Genomic DNA, 22,863 nt, shown 5'->3' with positions numbered 1-22,863 from the left:
TCTGCCTACTTGTGATCTCTCTGTCAAATAAATAAATAAAATCTTAAAAAAAAAAAGAAAGAAAGAAAGAAAGTGAGGTCATCCGTTATCTCCGGTAAGTCCACAGTTAACCCCGGAGTGGGGCATGCTCTGGCTTTTAGGAAAGGATTTTTGTCATCCCAGCCATGTGGAACTGGCCAAAGTGACAGCTGAGTTGTACAATTGGTGGGGAATCTATTCCATTCTCCAGTTGTTTAAGTAATCGTGTGCCCATGAGGGGCTGTTATTATCCCCACAGAAGAAAAAGCAGCAAGATTATAAACGAGCTATTGTGCTTTTCTCTGAAGTTTCCCTCAAGCTGTCTAGCTTAGGCAAATGACAAACATTTGAAGACAGTCAAGGTCTAGAATTTAACATCCACAAAGTGGGTTATTTAAACATAATTCCTTTCTCTAAAATAACCTTCATTTCCAGAGATAGCCGAATTAGGACTAATTTGTTTGCAAAACGAGTCCAATTTTAACAAACTTGGCCTAATTATTTACATACACTCAGCAAGAAGTGATCATATAACTCTTTTAGCATCTGATTTGCTGGAAATTTTTTTTTAATTTTATTTATTTATTTGACACAGAGATATTACAAGTAGGCAGAGAGGCAGGCAGAGAGAGAGGGGGAAGCAGGCTCCCCACCAAACAGAGAGCCCGATGTGGGGCTCGATCCCAGGACGCTGGGATCATGACCTGAGCCAAAGGCAGAGGCTTAACCACTGAGCCACCCAGGTGCCCCTGTCAGAATTTTTTTAAAGGAATCTCTAGGTTGAACTTTTAGTAGCCTCTCCAGGCCTAGAAGCCAAGCCAAGAGCTTACCACCAGGCATGTTGGCAGTTATCTGTAGATTTGGATGAATTCCTCTTCACGAGGTCCCTAAGGTGTCTTGAGGGTCCTGTACCTGCCAGGAAGGGACATTCGGGCTGCTGGGAACTCTGTAAACAAAGTACCAGGCCAATGTTTCCAAGGGGCTTTACGGCTCCACCTTAAGCTGTCTGGTCCTTTCGGAGTCTATGGATGTCCTTCTCAAATATGACATTCCAGCCAAAGTCTTGGTAAAATAACTAATTGTTTCCAATAGTGTCCTCTTACAAGGAGAACAGATTCTTACGGAACTCTCTTACAAGGAGAACAGATTCTTACGGAACTTAAGAAATGAATATGACTGCCATGGAGGAAAGAATACTTACTGAGACCTTTTGAATCTTAGAGGGTACAGGTAGAGATCTGTTTACAAATGAATACTTTAACACGTTTTTATGAGTCACAGTTATCTTAAGAAAAAGAATTCTTAATCTGGAAGAGTGAACATTAGAAAACCAGCAATGTTTCAGACAAGAGCCACAAGAATTATAATCTTTTTAGTTCATTTAGTCTAATGTCACTGATTTTTGTTCAGTTCGAATGCAGCTTTTGGTTAGTTCTGGAAATTCTTACTCATTTCAGTTCTGATCTTAAAGATACTGAATGCCTGTATTGTCCTGTAAGTCTTTTATATGAACCTCCTTGAAGATGAACTCATTTTGCAAGATAGTAAGAACAATTACAAATGACGAAACAAAACCAAAAAAACCCCCAAACGGACAGTGTTAATGATTCTGATATCAGAGTTCACTATGATATGACTGACAAGGAAACTCAAGTTATTCTGACACTTAACACTCAATAACCAGAACGAGAAGGTAACATATCACACAAATAAGCCTCATCAGTCAACAAGACTGTTCATGATTTAAATCTTGGGGAAGTTTGCTGAAACCCTAGAACTTTGTGGGGCACCTGGGAGGTTCAGTCGGTTGAGCGTCTGCCTTGGCGCGGGTCGTGATCCCAGAGTCCTGGGATTGGCCCCTGCCCAGTGGAGAGCCTGTTTCTCTACCCCTCTCCCTTGCCCTCTCATCTTTCTCTCTGCCTGAAATAAATAAAATCTTTAAACAAAACCCTCAAAAACTTTTAAAGCACATGCCTAAATGGGATTCAGGATGTTAAAGATCTGACAAAGGAAAAACATAGAAACTGTGTTTTTCTGGGCGGGCAAAAAGGAAACAACTATTTACATTTTCTTAATCAAGAGCAGACCAACAATTGGAGAAAAAACTGTTTGAACCGAGAGAAAGCAGACTTTTCAGTGTTATACCAGTGTACTTTTAAAATCCATTCATTTCAATCTTTGTCTGTCCTGACCACACCTAAAATTCTATTCTCGAGTTTTCCTTTCCTAAATGTCCTACAACTTTCCTTTGCAATCAAATTTTGTCCAACGTCATTTCTTTCCAAACAACCAATCTCGTTTAGGACAAAAGTACCTTCTTTTACCATCAACAAAAATGCATTCCCATTCCTTAAATCTTTCTTACATATCTTCTACTTTTCTAGAGTTGTTTCCCTTATTTCCATAAGTCTTAATCACACTTAGCAGAATTTTGCACTCTTACAAACACGGTAGTCCCCAATGATGACCAAGTAGTAACCAGTTGTGACCTGTTAAAACAGTGTTCTTTGGATGGCAAAATTAAGCACAAAACGTTTTTACCAACAGATTTAAACATCCTCAGTTTCTTTGCCGTAAGAAGTCAAAAGCACAAAACCTATGTCCCGGAATCAATGATTTAGCACTTTATCTGATTTGGAAAAGACCCAGATGTCCAAAGAGTTTCATCCCATTTATCATCCAAGCAAAACTTTCAAGTTTCAGGATACCAAAGCCTTTGAAATATACTGTAGCAATTAATCATGAAAACTATGATGAGACAGACAATTCATCATTTCAAGTCATCGTTTTACTAACAACTGGCAACAGAGATAACACTCTGACCTTCAGTAAACCTTGACAGAGTATAAGAGTTTCACGTTTACTGGTGGTAACCTGAGACGTTGTCTTTTTTTTTTTTTTTTTTAATATTTTATGTATTTATTTGACAGAGATCACAAGCGGGCAGAGAGGCAGGCAGGGGGGTGGGGGGCATGCTCCCCGCTGAGCAGAGAGCCTGATTTGGGGCTCAATCCCAGGACCCTGGGATCATGACCTGAGCCGAAGGCAGAGGCTTAACCCACTGAGCCACCCAGGTGCCCCGAGACATGGCTATCTTAATTAAAACAACCAACTTAACTTAGTTTAAATATTGAATTATCCTCCCTGTTGTCAGTTTTTAGCTGAGACGTGGGTGGGGAAATCTGGACTAGGCCGTGTTAAGTCCAGGAAGTGCTCTTCTCACTCCTGGACAGTGAGGGTAAGAGGAGGAGCCAACAGTTCTGGAAGCATCGAGGATGGTCATGAAGCAGTTCTGGAAGCATCGAGGTGTACCTTGGTGTACACCAAGGTGGTACAGAAACAGGGGGAGAAGAGGCAAAGTGCTGGCAGAAGGCAGAGAGAGAAGCGTTCACTGTCCTAGAGCTCCTCAGCTCCAACAGAGAAGCAGATGCCGTGTTTCGCTGCCAACAAGTGGAGAACAGGCAGTCCATGTCCAGCCAGAGAACACAGGGAATTTCCCAAAATGAAGGGAGTTTCAGCAGCTGCCTGGGAATATTCCTTGAAGTCCCCGTCCCGAGGGAGACTAAACATACCTGGCTCCTGTTATCACCATTAACCAGGGAATGAGTGAGGGAGAAGCCCCCACATCTGTTAGAAGGAACAGAGAGGAGGAGAGTCAGGGTCCCCTTTGCTAGAGAGGGTCTGCGTTTCCCTCCAGCAACCCGGGGATGCCCGGGTGGCTCAGTTAAGCATCTGCCTTCGGCTCGGGTCATGATTCCGGGGTCCTGGGATCAAGCCCCACATTGAGCCCCACATCAGGCTCCTTGCTCAGCAGGGAGCCTGCTTCTCCCTCTCCCACTCTCCCTCCAGCAGCCTGGGTTTATTCGGAGGAGGTTGGATAATTATCACCAGATATGTCAGGAGGAAGTTTACTAGCCGACCCGTTCTGCCCTATTTCCTACAAAAGAGATCTCTGACAGATCCCACTGAGACCATGCGGTGTTACGGGAGCCCTGTCCTTTCCTCAGTTTTGCAATCCGAATTGTTTCCAGTGCGTTAAAGACTCCCCGAGGAAAAGTTCTTGGGAACCAAAGGAGAAGCCTACAGAGACCATGCTTCCAGAAAAATAAAGAATGTCCATTACTACATTCCCCCCACCCCACTCCTAGATAGTGTCCCACGCAAGGTTATGTCAGAAGTACCCGTGTGTCAAAAGCGACCTGAGGCGCCCCTCAAACAAGACATCACTATTCATCACAATCTGGCTTTCCCATGAAGGCATTCCGCCCTAAAAGGCCCATAGGAGGGATGCCGGTATCCCAGGCTGCTGATGGGTGCCTGGTGAAGGGACATTAACACCCGTGCCCTGCTATCGTGTGTCCCTGGAGGCTGCGTACTGCCCTGCCATTTTAACCCATGGAAAATACTAGAAAAGTTTTACAAGGGGAAATGACCCAATTTAGTAGTTTTAAGTAGTTAGTAGAGAACATTGACAGAAAACAGTAAAGACGGACATCCACCATGGTCTAAGCGACATTCCAACATACGCTGTCCTTTCAGCCAACTTCCCTAGGAAATGGTCCCTGGTTGGGTTTTAATTCCATCGAGTACTGGTTTTGGCAGGATTCCAGTGACCATCGCTCCACCAGAAGCCGCTGGACCAGGGACATGGAAGGGATCGCATTAGATCAGTCGGGAGGAAACCTCATGTGGGAGTCTTAACACTGGCAGCTGTCCTGATAACGCAGGTGGCTGTCCCATGCCCAGGACAGACGACTTTGTATTAAGGACAGGAATGAAGAGAGGGCATCAAGTTGCTGGGTCTTATTACCATCCCGGCCAGGGTACTAACTTCCAGCCAAAAGGCAGACTTTCTCCTCCCCGTACAGAAGCCACAGGCTAGAGGACAGCGACCTGAGCAACTGGCAGGGAAACGTTCCAGTAAGACCGTACTCCCTGAAAGACCCCTGAAATGAGATTGAAGGAAGAGGAGAGAAAGTACTCACCAAGTTTGCACTGAAGCTCGAAGTCCCTTCATGGTTGCCGGATGTTGTTAGAAATACCTTAGGGTTAGGGCTGGAAGCCGATGGCCCAAAAAGAGTTCTTGAGACATCTTTGGTGCAAAAAGGTCACCAGCAAGCGGAGAACACCCCTGGGAAGAAAGTACTCCACTAGAGTCACAAGGGGTGGCCCGTTATAAACCTACAAGTTGGGAGGGAGAAGTAGGAAAAAAGGAGTTTTCAAAAGAACTTTCATATGCTAAAGAGGATCTACGAGATACCTGAGCCCTTGCCATTGTCAAGTTCAGGTTGTTTTTCCCCTCTAACAAGGCGTTAACATTAAGATAGTTGGGAGATTCCTGGAAGAGTGTCACACTTGTCCCACGGCGGGGCGGGGAGGGGGTGTGGGAGGGGGTAGGGGTGAGGGTGAGGTGGGATTGTAAGGGGTGGAGAAGTAGGGGGTGGGGGGAAGTGGAGGGTGGGAGGGGTGGCGGGGTACAGGGTGTTGGCTTCTGCTTTGCACTCAGCCAGTGTTCTTCTGTTCCCTTCTCTCCCCTTACCAGTGTCCTGATTGAGGCCCTGAACCTGAAGCACCCAGCTAAGGCACGTGTGGATTTCCAACCTCCAGGAATGGTGTGAGATAATATTTATTGCTGTTTTAAGCCTGAACGTTTGGGAGTGATTCATTTCACAGCGATAGATGACTAAGTCATCCCGGACAACAAAGGCCTATTTACAGATGAGGACACTGAGGCCCAGAGAAGGAGCTGAACTTTCTAGAGTTGCACAGGAGTTCTCGTGGATGCTCTCAGGTGTTCAGCTTGACAGCTGTGTCATTCGGACAAGAGCTTTCTTACTCAGCTCCACTCATAGGTCCCAGCCTCTTCCATGTCCTCCCAGCCTCCAGTCCCTCCCCTCTAGTGCATCCCCCCACACGGACTTCGAAGGGTCTTACTATATACCCAGAGCTGACCATGGCCTTCCCCTGCTCGCAGCCCTCCCATGGCTCCCTGGTAATGAAAAATCTCTTACATGTTTTTAAAAAAATATTTATTTATTTATTTCAGAGACGGGGGAGAGAGAAATAGCATGGGCAGAGGGAGGGAGAGGGAGAATCTTCCAGCAGATGCCCCACTGAGCAGGGAATCCAACACAGGGCTCCATCCCAGACCCTGATATCATGACCTGAGTTGAAACTAAGAGTTAGCTGCTTAACTGACTGAGCCACCCAGGTGCCCCTCTCTTACACGTTATTACAAGACAATGAAGCTGGGGCGCCTGGGTGGTTCAGTGGTTTAAACATCTGCCTTTGGCTTGGGTCATTATTCTGGGGTCCTGGGATTGAGCCCTGGGTGGGGGCTCCCTGCTCAGCGGGGTGTCTGTTTCTCCCTCTCCCTCTGCCTCTCCCACCCCTGTTCTTTCTCAAGTAAATTAATAAAACAAAAAAAAGGACAATGAAGCTAATAGGATCTGCTACTTACAGTACATCCAAAGAGGAGAGAAACTGGTCTTTTAAGACTTTTCTAACAAAGAAAAATATAATGTACAGATATTTTAAAGTTATAGACTTAATATTACAAGACGTAAATGATAGGTGGAATCTGGGTGTGGCTTCCCTGCTGCCCCTGCTTCACATTCTCTCCCAAGGCTATCAAAAGGGGTCAGCTGGGGTTCTGGTCTCATCCAAAGTTTCAGCTGGGGAAGGATCCATTTCCAAACATTTTTTTTTTTTAAAGACTGTATGGACTTATTTAAGAGAGAGAGAGAATATGAGCAAGGGGAGTGGGAGAGGGAGAAGCAGAAGCAGACTCCTCTCTGAGCAGGGAGCCTAATGTGGGGCTCAATTCCAGAGTCTCGGGATCATGATCCGAGCCAAAGGCAGATGCCCAACCAATTAAGCCACCCAGGCACCCCCATTTCCAACCATGCTTGCATGGTTATTGGGAAGACTCAGTTCCTGGAGATAGGTTGGGATGAGGCCTCCATTCCTTGCTGGCTGCTGGCCACAGGCTATCCTTATTGTCGTGGGACCTCTTCACAACACGGCATCACAGTGAGCAAACAGGAGTGTAAGGAGGGCTGACGTCCGTCTACTATCACTTAGTCTCAGAAGGGACATCCCAACCCCCCTGGCCTTTAGCAGATCACTAGATCCAGCACACCCACAGGAGGGGGAGACACAAGGACATGAAGACCAGGAAGTAGAGGTCACTGAAATCCACCATAGAAACCAGCACCGGGAGATGAGGAGCCCTTTATGTTGTGGGTGCAAAGTTATTCAGGAGCAGTGGGCCCTGGTGGCTGACCTAGGAAATTTTGCAGGGTGGGGACTACTAGGTAGGATCTGGGGGTTCTGTTTTGCTTCAACATACTGAAAATGAATCCATCTCTCATGTTCTAAAAGCTGTGGTATCAGCTGCATAACAAATCATCCCAGAGATTCGCAGCTTCAGACCACAGGAATCATCTTATTATTTTGCATAGGCCCGTGGGTGATGGAATCAGGAAAGGCTTAGCTGGGAAGTTCCAGCTTGGGGCCACTCAGTGTTTTTAGTCAGGCAGCAGTGGGGCTGGAACAGTAGAGTCTGTGGCAGCTGGAACCCACTGGCTGAGAATCTCCTTCCTCACGGAGTCTCCAGGCTTTCTGCATGGTTTCTGTGTGGGTTAGTTCGGGCTTTGTCGTGGCTTGGTGGCTTCAGGATGGCTGGGCTTCAGGCATTATGGCTGAAGGTTTCAAGAGTATTTCAGCTCGCAAGGAAGACGTTGCATGGCCTTTCCTGACAACTGCACAAGTCATGGGGGTTGACTTTCTGCCATGTTGCGGTGACTATGGCTGAGTCATGAGCACATTCAGTTTCAAGGGAAGAGGAACAAGAGGAACTCCAGTGAGAGGGGAAGTGAGTGGGACAGAAGAGATCTCTGGAAAATGCAAGGCAGCCCACTAATTCAGCTTTAGGAAAGGCTAATGTGACAATGACTTAAACATCAATGAAGCCTCTCATGGGAAGTCCAAGAAGATGCCATCCCATGTGATATGAACATAGGGAGGGAAGTTCCAAGGTCAGGAAGTGTGTGTTTAACTTTCTATCTGCTTGGCTGGGCCACAGAATATCCAGAAATCTGGCCTTATATTTTTGAGGTGTTTCTGTAAGGGTATTTTGGGTGACATTAACATTTACATTGGTGACTTAGTAAAGCAAACTGAAAGTTCCTTCCTGTGGGTGAGACCATCCAATCAGGACAAGGCCTGACTAGAACCAAAAGGCAGACCCTCCTCAGAGTAAGAAAGAATTCTTTCTGCCTGACTGCCTCTGAACTGGGACACCAGCCTTCCTCCTGCCTTCGGGCTCACGCTGAAACATCAGGTTTTTTTTTTTTTAAAGATTTTATTTATTTTATTTGACAGAGAGAGAGATCACAAGTAGGCAGAGAGGCAGGCAGAGAGAGAGAGGAGGAAGCAGGCTCCCTGCTGAGCAGAGAGCCCGATGCGGGGCTTGATCCCAGGACACTGGGATCGTGACCTGAGCCGAAGGCAGCGGCTTAATCCACTGAGCCACCCAGGCGCCCCTGAAACATCAGTTCTTCTTGCATCTCAAGCTGCAGGCCTCCTGAGGAGACGTGCACCTGGTACTCCAGCCTTTGGACTTGATACTGGAACTAAACACCAGTTCCCCTGGGTCTCTGGCTTGCCAGCTCCCGCTGCAGCCTCAGGACCTGACCACTTCCATTGTGTGTCTTTCTTCTAGCTTTCTAGCTTGTGGCTCCACCATCTGCAAACGTGGCTTCTGTCTTATGGTGTAAGACTGACACACCAATGCCCAACAACACATCTCTACTCCAGTATCAGGGAGAGGTTGAAAGGGAGACCATCCTCTTTGCTTAAAAAAGGCTGGAACTCAGACGCTGTATACATCCCATTGGCCGGCACCTACCCATGCGGCAAGACCTAGTTGCAAGGGATCCTGGGAAATTTAGTCTTTAGCTCAGCAGCCATATGTCCAGCGAATACTTTCCCATCATTTAAGTGAGGGATTACAGTGATGTTAGCCATGTTTGCCACACAAAAGATGGAAACCAAGCAAGCAGAGGGCTGAAACCAGTGTAGTGATAGCTGAACAATGTATAAGGGGACTTGGAATAGAAAATAATAGAAAACTCATTTGACTGATGTCTGGTCTCTCTTATTTGCTCCAAGTTGGAATTGCTAGTGTAAACCCAAGGTATCCACCTCCATCTTCTAGAGCCTGGTAGAGTTGGGCTTCCTGGGCTCTCTCTGGCTCATCAAGGTCGTGTGACTAGCTTTTGCCAATGAATTACAAGAGGTTATGTATGTTGTTTATGTGTTAGGGCATTTAAATTTTGGTACCAAAGCCTCCAGAACTTTCTTTTCTTGGCCACAGTGACTGGCGGGATTCCAGATGCTAGTGGTCCTGTTAGCCTAGATACCAGACGTATACAGACCAGAACCCTCAGCTAATACATAACATCAGTGAGACATACACCTGTTTACTAAGTTGAGATCTGGGGGGTGTTACTGCAACATCACCGAACTGACACAAACTATTACAGAAAAATAGGAAAGTTAGACCTTGCTTAGAGCACAGAGTTAACCCTAATTGGCTGATCAGCCACCCACACATAGCCCCCGACCAACTGCTTATAATGTTAGTGGGACGGACATCCTAAACCTGCTGCACAGAGGGGCCTATGACCCAGGCTTTGCCAATAAGCCACTGCAACTGAAGGCAAGGGGCACCTGGGTGGCTCAGTCAGTTAAGCATCTGTCTTTGGCTCAGGTCATGATCCTGGGGTCCTGGGCTATCAACCCCCATGCTGAGCAGGGAGCCTGCCTCTCCCTCTCCTGCTTTCTCCCTGCTTGTGCTCTCTCTCATGTTCTTAAAAAAAAATAAAAAGGAAGAAATGGAAGGTAAATCCTTTCTCTCCTGTTAAAATGACTTTTTGTACCATAATGGAGGCCTGGAGTTTCTAGACACTGGTTTGGAAAAGCCTGATCTCAAAGCAAAGGGCCATCAGTTAACATTTGTTGAGAATCTACCCTGCCCCCAGGGGCTGTTCTTATACCATCTCATTTAACCCTCACCAGAGGGTGGTCAGTACTGTGTCTTTTCTTTACTGAGGAGGAGACAGAGACAGGGAGAGGCTGCAGGAGAGTGCACTTAGGGACACACCTCCTACCCACAGGCGAGTCCTTGCCCAGGTCACACAGGGTATGGTAGGCAAACTAAGCTCTACCCACAGGGGTCTGCTCTAAGAGCTTGTGAAAAATGTGGTCTCTGGATGCCTGGGTGGCTCAGTCAGTTAAGCTTCCGCCTTCAGCTCAGGTAATGATCCCAGGGTCCTGGGATTGGGTCCCACATCAGGCTCTCTGCTCAGCAGGGAGTCTGCTTCTCCCTCTGCCTGTTGCGCTCTCTCTCCCTCAAATAAAGAAATAAAATCTTTTTAAAAAGTGTGGTCCTGACCCTGTCTTCCTCCCCGTCCCCACATCCTTCTACCAATTTATTCTCTAGTGACCCCTCTGGCAACCCCTTTGCTCCAGCTCCCACCAAACCACCATTGCCACAATCTCTGTGGGAGCCACGTCTTTTTTATTCAGGGCACACGTCAGTGTTTGTCTTAGGGGAAGGTGACTCCAATGGCCTTCCTCACTTCTTCAAGGATGTCGGCCAGGAGTTCACTTTCCACCAGGGGCATCACAGGACTTTCCTTCAGACCTGGGGGAGAGTACAGTTAGGGACCCCTTCTGAGTCACGCCTTTAAGATCAAAAGAACTACCATTCCCTGAATCCTGTGAGGCGCAGTCGACCGATGCCCCCAGGGGAGCCTGGGAATTGTAGTTCTAGACAGCTACTTAGAGAAGCTGAGGGTTGGGGAGCAGCCCGCTTTTCCTACCAGGTTTGCCCCTCCACCTGCCACCCTCTCACCCATCCTTCACATCCTTACCCTTTCGCAAGCACTCCCGGACATGCTTGGCCTCATAAACCATGCCCGCTCCATTTGGAAAATTGAGCTCCTTGCCTGGGGTTGGTGGCAGCGGGAACTCCTTATGCTCTCCCTTCACCACCAGCTCTGTTGGGCACCAGAAGGGCTCAAGGACCTGGTGGGGAGAGAAGAGGTGGCCACTGTGGGCTCCAGCCTAAGGATATTCAGGGGGCCTCCCTCAGCTTGTCCCCCTCTTCCCCAATGCTGGAGATTTGCTTCTCAGCCACAGAACTGTCACAATAGAAAACTGTCTGTTCATCTTCCCAGGGACAAACCCCTCTCTAACAGGATGCTTAGGCCTCGAAGACGGCTTATCTCCACATGTGTGTGACTCTCCTTTGCAAGGAGGAGACTTAGACAATCCAGCATCTTCTTATTTACTAGGAGACTTGATTTTTTGGCCCCAGAGCCCCGGGAAGCCAACAATATTCCCATTACCAAGTCTAGGCCAAACTGGAGACAGAAATGTGCCCAGGCAAGGTCCAAATTCTTCTGCTAAGAACAGAATTTCTTTTTAGCAACAGAGCCCCAGGAAGCCCAATGAGGCCAATCTCTGGTAATGCCTGGACCCAATCCTGGAAGCAATTCCACAGGCCACATCGGCCCTCTAAGCATGGTTGATAAGAACTAGTTTCTCCTCAGTCTCAAGGATTTTTGACAGGCCAGGAAATTCACCTTCAGGAAGGAGCCTAGAGGTCCAAACCCATCCCATGGCCTGGTGGTCGAGGATGCCTTCCTTAGCAATGTTGGGAAAGAGGCTGATTCAGCCCCCAGTCGGGTCCGGCAACCGCAACTGGCGCACTCCTGTTGGGAGGGGCCCCAGTTCCCAGCTTGGTCAGTCGCATCTCACCTGGGCCATGCCCTTGGTGCCGCTCACTGAGGCTGTATTGGAGAGTGGAGCACAGATGCTGCAGGTAAAGCTGGCCTGGAGCTCTCCTGGGTACTGGAGGAGCACAGTGACCGTGTCGTCCACACCTGGGGAAGGCACAGGATAGGAGAAGGCCTGGTCTCAAATCCCGCCTATGGAACACTGGGGCACCTAGGTGGCTCAATCATTGGGCGTCTGTCTTTTGACTCAGGTCATGATCCCGGGGTCCTAGGATTGAGCCCCGCATCGGGCTCCCTGCTTGGCGGGAAGTCTGCTTCTTCCTCTCCCACTCCCCCTGCTTATGTTCTCTCTCTCACTGTGTCTCTCTGTCAAATAAATAAAATATTTAAAAAAGGGGGGGGCACCTGAGTGGTTCAGTGGGTTGGGCCGCTCCCTTCAGCTTGGGTCACGATCCCAGGATCCTGAGATCGAGTTCCATATCAGGCTCCTTGCTCGGCGGGGAGCCTGCTTCTCTCTCTGCCTCTCCTTGCCGCTCTGCCTGCTTGTGCTCTCGCTCTCTCTCTGACAAATAAATAAATAAAATCTTAAAAAAAGAAAAAAAAGGAGACCTCGCCTCTACCACAGCAGTGAAAAAAGAATGAGGCACGAAAAACACACGTGCTGGGCACCTGGCTCAGCCGGTTATGTGTTGGACTCTTGGTCTCGGCTCAGGTTGTGATCCCAGGATCCTGAAATCGAACCCAAAGTCAGACTCCCTACTCAGCAGGGAATCGGCTTCTCTCCCTCTTCCTTTCCCTCTGCTCCTCCCCCCATAATACATGCTCTCTCCCTCCCCCCAAAATAAATAAATATTTAAAAAAATTTAAAAACAACAACAATCACAAAAAAAACACATATGCTAAGTGAAAGAAGCAGACCCGAAAGGCTGCGTATTGTTGAATGCCACTTGCGTGAAGTGTCTCATATCTGGAAAATCCCCAGAGCCAGAGAAGAGATGAGTGTGGCTGTGGAGGGCTCAGGGGTTTGGGAAATGGGAGAATAATCCCAGGCCATGGGATTGTACACTTTGAATAAATAAACTGTACAGTATGTGAATTATATCTCAGTAAAGCTGTTACCAAAATCAATGTATGCTGAAAAAAAAGGGGGGTGCACCTGGGTGGCTCAGTCGGTCAGGCATCTGCCTTCGGCTCAGGTCATGACCCCAGGGTCCTGATATCAGGTCCCTCACTGGGCTCCCTGCTCAGCGGAAAACCTGCTTCTCCCTCTCCCTCCTGCTCTGCTTGCTTGTGATCTCTCCCTTTGTCAAATGAATGAATAAAATCTTAAAAGAAAAAAGCTTGCATACTGGGGCCTGCTTTTTACTGGACTTGAAACTGAGCCCACCATGTGAATGAGGCCACACTAGCCAGATGAAAAAAAAAAGAGAGATTGACTTCATTAACTTTATGACAACCTCAGTTCCCCTTTCTTTCTTTGTCTCTCTTTACTCCCAATGTGGGGCTCAAACTTTCAACCCCAAGATCAAGAGCCCACATGCTCTACTGACTGAGCCAGCCTGGTTCCCTTCTGACCACCTTATTATTGACATTTTACCAGTAACTAGGCTTCAGAGATGTTAAGTGCCTTGGCTAAAACCACACAGCAAATCTCAGGACAGAGCCTGCCCACACTCTCCACTCTGATCCTCTTTGACTTTGGGTAGGAAGTTCCTACAGCTGTCTAACCTGATTCTTAGGGTCTAGGAGGCTCATCCCCAGTTCAGTGCTCCCAGTGAGGGAGGATCACCCTTATCGTGCTCATACAGTCCAGGATAGACCGTACCTGTTTCATAGAGCCTGCCCATGGCTGAAATCTTCTCGGGCTTCTGCCCACCAAAGACCATGGAGATGAACTGGACACAGTAGATACCAAAGTCCAACAGGGCACCGCCAGCCTGGGCCTTGTCTATGATCCGGGGTATGCCAGTGAGGTCCTTCCCAAATTCTGCCCGAGCCACCCGGAGACTTCCCAGAGCTCCCTGAGACACAGCCGACCTCAGAGCTTCTATAGCAGGAAAGAAGCGTGTCCAGATGCCCTGCACACCACAGACAGGAGAAAGCAGGACAATGGAAAAGGAAGGAAAGACGTCAAGACCCATGAGTTAACCAACCAGTTCCTCTCCCTTGTGGAACCCCAGCATGAGGGACTCCCTGCTGCCCCCCACTGTCCTCTCAAGAGCCCTCCCTCTCCCTTCCACAGCCTTCATCAGTCCCCAGGTTGTGTCCTGTCCCTGAGTCTCTCTGCCCCTCTCCTCTCCTCTCCATTTTCAGGGCCCCAACTCGGGCCTTGTCCTTTCTAGCTGGACCATTCCCCCAGTCTCCCAATAATTATGGGCTCAATTGTGTCGCCACCAAATTCAGGGTGAGGTCCTAACCGGCTCCCCTCCGCCCAACGCCAGGACCTCCCAGTGTGGAGATGGGGTCTTTAAAGAGGTAATTAGGTTAAAATGAAGTCATTGTGGCAGGCCCTCATCTGACAGGAAGAGATGAGGACACTGACACTGAGGAAGGACCACCTGAGACACAGGGAGAAGAGTGCACTCTCCAAGCCAAGGAGGGAGGCCTTAGGAGAAACCAGCACCTTGATCGCGGACTTCTAGCTTCCAGAAGTAGGAGAAAATAAGTCTCTGTTGTTGAAGTTCCCCATTCTGTGGTGGTACTTTGTGATCACAGCCCTGGCAACCGAATACACAGGGTCACCCCACTCCAGACCATCCTCCACGTGGTCCCGGAGGCAGCTTTCCTGCTCTGAGTTGGCCCTGTCTCAAATTACTTGCCCCACCCAAGATCACAGAGCTAGGAACCGGTGAGATGGAATCTAGAGTCTCCTCTGACTCTAAAGCCTGTCCAAGGTCAAGTTCAACTAAAGACATGAAATCTGCCCACTTTTATTTTCTGGAAGTCTTAACTCTGCTTTCCCTCTCTGGCCTGTTTACCTGGGCACTGTACTTTTCCTTTATGGCTTGGGTCAGTCCCTACCCGCGGGTAACTTCCTTGACTATCCCCCACGCTGGGCTGATGCCTCTGGGTTCTGTCAACTGCCTGGTACTGTATCTACAAAAGTCTGTGCAACTGGGCATCGCGATAGCCCATTTCTGTGACCATGGCCGACCTTGAGCTCATTGAAAACTGAGTCTGTGTCTTAACCCATTATGAATTCAGAGTTCCTAGGGTTGGATCTGGAACACAACTGGAGCCAATAAAAACAAGGAAGCAATAAATTCAGCACTTTGGCACTGCCGAGGCACAGTGAGAACCAGAAGCACCAAGGAACCAGAGTAAATCTGGACTATCTCCTCCTTGTACATAGAGAACTTTGAAGACTGGGAGCAGTAGTGGGCACAAGACAGCTAGCTAGGACATGGGGAAGTAAGAGATAGCTGTTGCTACTATTGGCAGAACCTATGGCAAGGCAGCATTTAAGAACCAGGATATTCCTTAATGTGAAAATAGCTCCTAAAGGTCATTTGGTAGCCATCTTAACTGCTGGTGCTATCTAGTGCCATTGGGCAACCATTTTAATTACTGGCACTCTGCAAACTGTCAAAGGTCCCATAGAGGTAGCCATGTCTGATAAGGGCAAAAGCAAAGACAGGTTGACCTTGAGAGTTGGTAAGGTGGAGGTGCCCTGCTCCTTCTGATCAATATCCTTGGAAATTCCCCCAAACTCAGCCTGTTGCTGTTTTGTGCCACTTTTTCTCTAAAAAGCTGACAAAATACCACTCAGGGGGCTGATGTTTGCTAAGCAAGGGCTCTCCCTCCTGACAGATGTTGCTAGCAGAGTTCATGGCCCAGCTCAACTGCATTCTGGAAAACACACCAACAACAGTTCCCTTTGCGGCGGTCTTTGTTCTTGACAAACACTTCTGTTGTGCTCCTCCAAAAAAGTCCACTGGCAGCCATGTTTAATAATGGCAAGAAGCACTCTGTTGGAGGTTGGAATGTCCCCTTCACCCTCACCTCCATGAGAAAGAGGCCTTGGGATCGGGCTTCGGCAACCATTTCGCGAACTTGCGCAGAGTTTGTGCCCATGGGCTTCTCGCACAGAAAGGCCTTGCCCGCTGCCAGACATAGCAACACTGCGGCCTTGTGCTGGACCTGCTGGGTGCCGACGTAGACCACCTCTGGATTGGAAGGAAGGAGGGAGAGACATTAGTAGCCCAGGCCACCCCAGACGTCCTGGACCTGCCCCTAATGTCGAGGCCCCGCCCCCAGCAAGCTAGGAACTGGGGTCCCACCAACCAAGGACGGTCAGTCCCATCCTAGGGGTCAAGCCTCGTGTCCCATTAGGAAGGAGCTAACCATTCTCTCCTATAACTCATTTTCTTCAGATTATTTCCAACCTTCCAAAATGATCATGAAGTCATTTGTCACGATACCACCAAGAGGCAGATACTCTTATTTCGCCTGTTTTACAAATGAGGAAACTGAGAAGGGCAAGCAGAAGAGCAAAATGCCAGTTCCAGCAGCCTAACTCCAGTCAGGTTGCTGTCCAGCTCTACCATCCTGCCCCCCACTATCCAGGCCACTCCAGAATATAGGAGCCCAGGCCACACAGCTTACTTAAAGCCCGAACAGGGGTGCCTGGGTGGCTCAGTGGGTTAAAGCCTCTGCCTTCCGCTCTGGTCATGATCCCAGGGTCCTGGGATTGAGCCCGACATCGGGCTCTCTGCTCGGCTAGGATCCTGCTTCTCCACCCTGCCCTGCCCAGTGCCTGCCTCTCTGCCTGATTGTGATCTCTGTCTGTCAAACGAATAAATAAAATCTTTTAATAAATAAATAAATAAAATCTTAAAAAAAAAAAGTCCTGAACAGGGGTGCCTGGGGTGCCTGGGTGGCCCAATTGGTTAAGCGTCTGCCTTCTGCTCAGGTCATGATCCCTGGGTTCTGGGATCGAGCCAGTATGGGGTTCTCCGCTCAGTGGGGAGCCTGCTTCTCCCTTTCCCTCTGCAGCTCACCCTGCCTGAGCTCTGCTACACTCTTTCTCTCTCAAATGAATGAATGAATGAGTGAATGAGTGAATGAATAAAATAAATAAATAAAAATCCTAAAAAGAAAAAAAAAGTCTTTTTTTTTTTTTTAAAGATTTTATTTATTTATTTGACAGACAGAGATCACAAGTAGGCAGAGAGGCAGGCAGAGAGAGAGAGAGGAGGAAGCAGGCTCTCCGCGGAGCAGACAGTCCCATGCAGGGCTCGATCCCAGGACCCCGGGATCACGACCTGAGCCGAAGGCAGAGGCTTATAACCCACTGAGCCACGCAGGCGCCCCAAAGAAAAAAAAAAGTCTTAAGAGGCTCACAAATTCAGGCCCCTTCCAAACCACGGACACCTTGTTAACAAACGCAATTTCTTGCTAGACTGTTAATCGCAGACCCAACCAGTTCCTACAGTTCTGTCCCCCCAGCCCCAGACCCTTCAGAAGCCCACAGGGTTTGGGCCATCCCGCGGAGCCGTGTTTATCCTACGGGGCAGCCTAGAGCCAGCGCCCTGGTGGCTTCGGCTGCATGTGTCACTCACCCACATTCGGGTCTTTGGCCAGCTCCTCATAGGACCCATAGGCCTTGGGGATGTCATGTTTCTTCGCAAACTCCTTCGCCCGGCTCAGGTCTCAGGCTGCTACCGCCACCACCTGGAAGGACGCTAGGGTCAGACTTGGGAGGCTGCGACAGGTGGATGGGAGGGAGGTTGATGGAGAAGGGCCCGGGATAAGAAAACTACATCCCCCAGGATGCGAAGAGAAGGGGTCCCGGGGGAGGACGTGACGGGGGCTGGACACGGGTCCTGGAAAAGAGAGATCTGGCGCAAGCGATTAAATTAAATCCCCTAATACCTAAATTTGTATTCTTCGCAGTAGTTCAGAATAAACCCTTCCCGAACTTGACGAAAGTCGAGTCCACGGGACAGAAGTAGGGAGAAAGGAGTAGGGTACCCTGGCTCCCTCCTCCCTCAGACCCTGGAGTCCCGGTCCCCAGGCCTGCTCTTCCAGAGGATTCCAGAGAGAGGGTGGACCTGGTGCTCGGAGCGAGGCAGCGTTCGCAGCACAGTCGTGAAGTCGCTGGAGATAAAACCGACTGACACGATGCCCCAGCGCACCGCCATCGTCAAAACCTGGGGTCGCAAGGTTTTGCCACCTGCGCCTAGAAATTAAAAACCTGGTGCCCCGCCCATCCGGGGGCGTGGTTATTTCTCCGCCTCTTGCACCTACGCCACTTCTCATTGGCCACTAGGCCTGCAGTCCGGACGCAAAGGAGAAGGTTATTTAAATCTAGCAGCTCACCATTGGCTCTGCTTTATGAGGGGGTGGGACCAGAAATTCTCCATGAGTCGCCGATGGGGACTTCTAACCACGTGAAATTTTTTTTCCTTTTTCATCTCTACGGGCAACATTGGGGTTGAAGTCCCCACCGACAACAAGAGTTGCACGCTCTACCCACACGCTAGCCAGGCCCTGCAGGAGTGGGTGGGGAGGCTTTCTCCCTTGTCACCTTCAGAGCTGGCGCCCTTCCTCCTTCCCCTCTTTCGCCCCCAAAGCCGGGCACCCTTAGGAATTGCCTAGGTGTGGGGGGGGGCAAGATAGTAATAGCAAATATAAACATTACTAATATTTCTAGAACACCTGTCGTGGCCAGGCCCCCAGCTCCGTGCTTTACTTTCCTCTCTTCCAATTTCTCACCGCAGATCTGCGAACTGGGTTCTATCGCTCGCTGTTTACAGAAGGAGAAACAGTCCCAGAAAGCCATGGTCGTTTTTTGGAAGCCTCGCAGCCAGGATGTGAAGACGTGCAAACTGGCTGTTTCCAAAGACCGTTAAGTCTTAGAAACCAGTCTGTTCGCTTCTTAAGAGCCCAGGAGCCAGGTTGACTGGTCCCAGCCCATCCTTGCCACTGCCTGGCTGTACTGCTTTGGGCAAAGGGTTTCCCTATCAGAGTTTCACCTTCCTATTCCAAAACTGAAGTCACAATGGCATCTACTTGTTGAAGAGGATTAACTGAGCTCCAGAGTCTACAATGTAAAATATATCAAGTGATTATTCTCTAAGTCAATTGGCAAAGGGCTGGCCAACTTCACTCATGGCAAATCTGTGCACTTCTCTTTCCTTGTAGACATTCAGTTAAGGTCTGAGTTTCAGGGGCTCCTGTGTGGCTCAGTCGGTTAAATGACTGCTTATGGCTCAGGTCATGATGTGAGGGTCGGGCATCAGGCTCCCTGCTCAGCGAGGGAGTCTACTTCTCCCTCTCCCTCTGCCCCTACCTGCCCCCTAGCTTGTGCTCTCTCTCAAATAAATAAAATCTTAAAAAAGAAAACAAACAAACAAACAAACCAGCTGATTAAATAATGTAGCAATGTCAGTTCCTGGCTTTGACAATGCACTATATTTACCTAAGATATCATCGCAGGGTGGGTTGCAGGGTGGGGGGACGCTACCTGTCGGGTACAAGGGGGAGCTTTCTGTACTATTTTTGTAAGTTCTTAAACAGTTTCAGGATGAAATGTTACGACTTCAAATTGTTGGCAGCGAGTCCCTGTACCCAGAGGAATCATTTTGCAATATCCGGTAAAGGAGAAAAGGAGGGTGCCTCGTGATCCAGCAATTTCCACTGTGGGCAGAAGACACATACCCTTGAGAAACTGTCCGATGTGTGCCTGAGAGGGTGTATGTATTATTGCAACATTGGCCGTGATAGCTCAAAATTGGGAAGAGCCATCAGTAGAAGAGCCCATGAGCAAACGGTGGCGAATTCTAACAACAGGGTACCACACAGCAAGAAAAATGGGTGAACTAACTCCACACTATGTATACACCAAATCTCAAAAACGTAAACTTTCAGTGGGGTACAGTCCAAACACTGAACTGTGACGGCTGTGTTTAATTCATAATCAAGTTAGGAAGATCACTGCCCTGGGACAAGAATCCTGTGTGCCAAAGGTCTGATAAGGAACTAGGGGTAGACCGCTGGCTGGTAAGCAGATGATAGCCTCTCTGGGAGCTGGAGTGAGAGCCAAGGGATTAACAAAGGGCATAAGACAATGTAGAATTTAGAGGTAGAACATCAGTGAATATATATTCTCTTGATGTCTGCTGGCAAGGGCTACCTGACTGGGCTCAAGTGGCCACACGGGGGGTGGGGGGGGGTCTGTAACCTGAGAAACACACCTGCTTCCTAGCTCTTACTCTCTTTGTAGAGACAAGCAAGACAATGGTGCTGGAATCATGGCAAAGCCAGTCTAAGCTTGGGCACCAGCACTTTCCAGAACTTGCAGGAAACACTGTAGGCAGACCTTGGAGGACACTGAAATCATGGCAAAAGGGGAAGACCCTGTGCCAGTCAGCTTCTAGCCAGGAATTCCAGAAAGCGCCTCTGCGGTCATTCCACAGATTGTCCTCCCAGGCAGAACACAGATATTTACTGAGCATCTAATTTGTTCTAGGTCCCGAGGACACATCAGAAATGAGACAGATACTTTCTCTGCTCTCATGGCAGCTTGCAGTGCTTTGTTATGTTCTAAGAACCCAGAACAGGCCATCATGGTTGGGTCAGTGGGATGGAAGATGGGGCTGGGGAGGGGTCAGCAACGGTTTGGAGAAGACGTGGAAGGGTCTTCAGCAGGAGACAACAAAGATCTAACCGTCATGACTCACATATTCACTGAGCAAACATTTTTACTTTTGACTTGGTCGTGTGCTGGGTGATGTGCAGGTACAACCTCGCTTTGCTCTCTGCCGCCCTCTAGTGGGCGAAAGAGAGACAACCTGTGGCAGGCACAGTAATCACCCCCTCCCAAAGACCAGAATCGATGACCATGCGACCTAATAAAACGGACTTTGCAGGTATCACTGTGAAGGCTCCTGAGATGCGGAGCTTTTCCCGGATTCTGTGGTGGACTCGTTGCAATTACAGAAGACCTAAGGAGAGGAAAGCAGGATACTCAACCCAAGCAGAGGGACCTCAAAACAGGGCAGGGGATTTGAAAATTCTGTGCTGCTGGCTTTGAAGCTGGAGGAAGGGGTCATTAGGCCAGGAATGCAGATGCAGGTGCCAGCAGAAGCTGGAAAAGCCAGGAAACAGATTTTCCACTTGAACTGCCAGGGTCTTGATTTCAAGCTCCAAGTTCGGGCACAGAGCTTACTTAAAAAAAGAAAAGAAGTCAGTCTGGAACCCAGGTTGGGAGTGGGGGAGAATGTGAAAGATAAACCTAGAAGGATCAACTGGACCACTTGGGCAGGGCTGAGGAGCTCCTATATGGGTGATAGAGTGTGAAGGTGAAGACAGCAGCGTTTTGATCAATAGAGTCATATCCAAGTGTTAGAAAAACCCTTAGGAAATTAAAGGTCACAACCACAGAATGGATGAGTGGACAGCGAGCATGCCAGGCAGCGAGCAAAGTGTGCACTCATTAGCTTGTTTGTTTCAGATAAAGCGCTACACTCTACTTGGAGCTTGGACTCGTGGCCCTGAGATCAAGCGTCCCACGCTCTACTGATTGAGCCACCCAGGCGCCCCCCATTAACTCATTCACCAGAAAATTTTCAGCACAGATTCAGTGCCAAAAAGAACTTTGCATGAACTGGGTCCGGCGGACCAGGGTTCCAGTCCCAGCCCGGACATTTACTAGCTGTGGGCTTTTTGGCGAGTGACTTAGCTTCTCTTATTCGCTTCATCTGTAGAATGGGGTTGCTAACAGTGATTGCCTCACAGTGTTTATGTGAAGATGAAATGGGCAGTTACTGAGATCATATAATGTGCTCCGCAGGGCACCTGCCACGTTCCAAGTGCTACAGAAATGTTCGCTGCTGTGTATTAGTGTCTCGCTGCTGCTGTAAGAAATGACCACCACCAATAGTAGCAACCAAGAAATTATTTTCCGAATATACATAAATAGTCAAAATAATCCTGTTGATTTAAGACTAGAACAAAAGGGGACGCCTGGGTGGCTCAGTTGGTTAAGCAGCTGCCTTCGGCTCGGGTCATGATCCCGGCATCCTGGGATCAAGTCCCACATCGGGCTCCTTGCTCGGCAGGAAGGCTGCTTCTCCCTCTGCCTTTGCCTGCCACTCTGTCTGCCTGTGCTCACTCTCTCTGACAACAATAACAAAAAAGACTAGAACAAAAGGCCAGACAGGGAGGCAGTGGTGGGGCGGAGGGGTCTTCGGGGCAGAGATGACCTGGTTCTTGACCATGTATACCAGCCATAGATGCTGCTGTATGGGGCCACGAACTTGACAGATGTGAACCTCCCTCTCCTGGCTCCTTTGGAACTTAGAGTCTACTGAAGGAGAGAGAGTAAGGAAGCCTGACACAAAAGGGTCCTGGGCAGCTGGAATGGGGGACCTCCTTCAATATGGAAGACACCGACAGATGCCCAGGGACACTAATTGCGTAAGTGTGTCCATATAATAACAAATTACTGCTTGCTGATCTCAAATTTCAACTCAGGAGCCATACTGTTCATGTGTATTATTATTGGATACTTCAAAGAACTCTACCATTTAATGCCCTTTTTCCAGATTGGCTCAGTGAGGCTCAGCTCCCAGTCTTCCAGAAGCCGAGTGGCTGTGGCTGCTGTTTGTGGTCATTGTTGGGGTTCAAGCCGGGGCGCACAGCGGGTCGTATAACTTCCCAGACCCTCCCTTGGATATTTCAGGGTCTGGGAATTTGTGTTGTTAATGAGCCTCTCAGATAATTTTTTTTAAAGTCCCATCAGTTCAGTAACAGTTAAAAAAAAAAAAAAAAAAAAAAGTCCCCACAATGGCAGTGAAAACCCTTACTTCTGGGGTGTGTTCAGGGTTCTGCAAGTCCAGGATCTTACCAGCAGGCCAGAGACAAAGGCCTCAGCGGGTTTGTAACTGTCACCCAGCAGCTCTTTGACCCATCTCTCCACATCAGTCTCCAGCCCCGCAATTTCCTCTTTCTGTGGGGGGAGCTGCTCTGGGTCCATGCCTCCCGGTTGTAGCTCCTTGCGATCATACTTGACCGTGACCTTCCCTTGAGGCCT

The 22,863-nt window shown here is 48.8% G+C and overlaps 1 protein-coding gene across 1 annotated transcript; it reads right to left on the bottom strand.

Annotated features, from left to right (window-relative positions):
* Positions 1-10,448: 10,448 nt before the first annotated feature.
* On the bottom strand, positions 10,449-18,018 carry DHDH (dihydrodiol dehydrogenase). The gene is given in 7 exon segments (XM_032325959.1): positions 10,449-10,729; positions 10,959-11,112; positions 11,848-11,972; positions 13,651-13,903; positions 15,828-15,991; positions 17,387-17,498; positions 17,879-18,018. Coding segments are annotated over 7 exon segments (1,008 nt in total). The 5' UTR covers positions 17,969-18,018; the 3' UTR covers positions 10,449-10,619.
* Positions 18,019-22,863: the final 4,845 nt, after the last annotated feature.

This window comes from Mustela erminea, chromosome 19 (assembly GCF_009829155.1).
Source record: "Mustela erminea isolate mMusErm1 chromosome 19, mMusErm1.Pri, whole genome shotgun sequence".
Lineage (NCBI taxonomy): Eukaryota > Metazoa > Chordata > Mammalia > Carnivora > Mustelidae > Mustela > Mustela erminea.
This window is presented reverse-complemented; position numbering and strand designations above follow the sequence as displayed.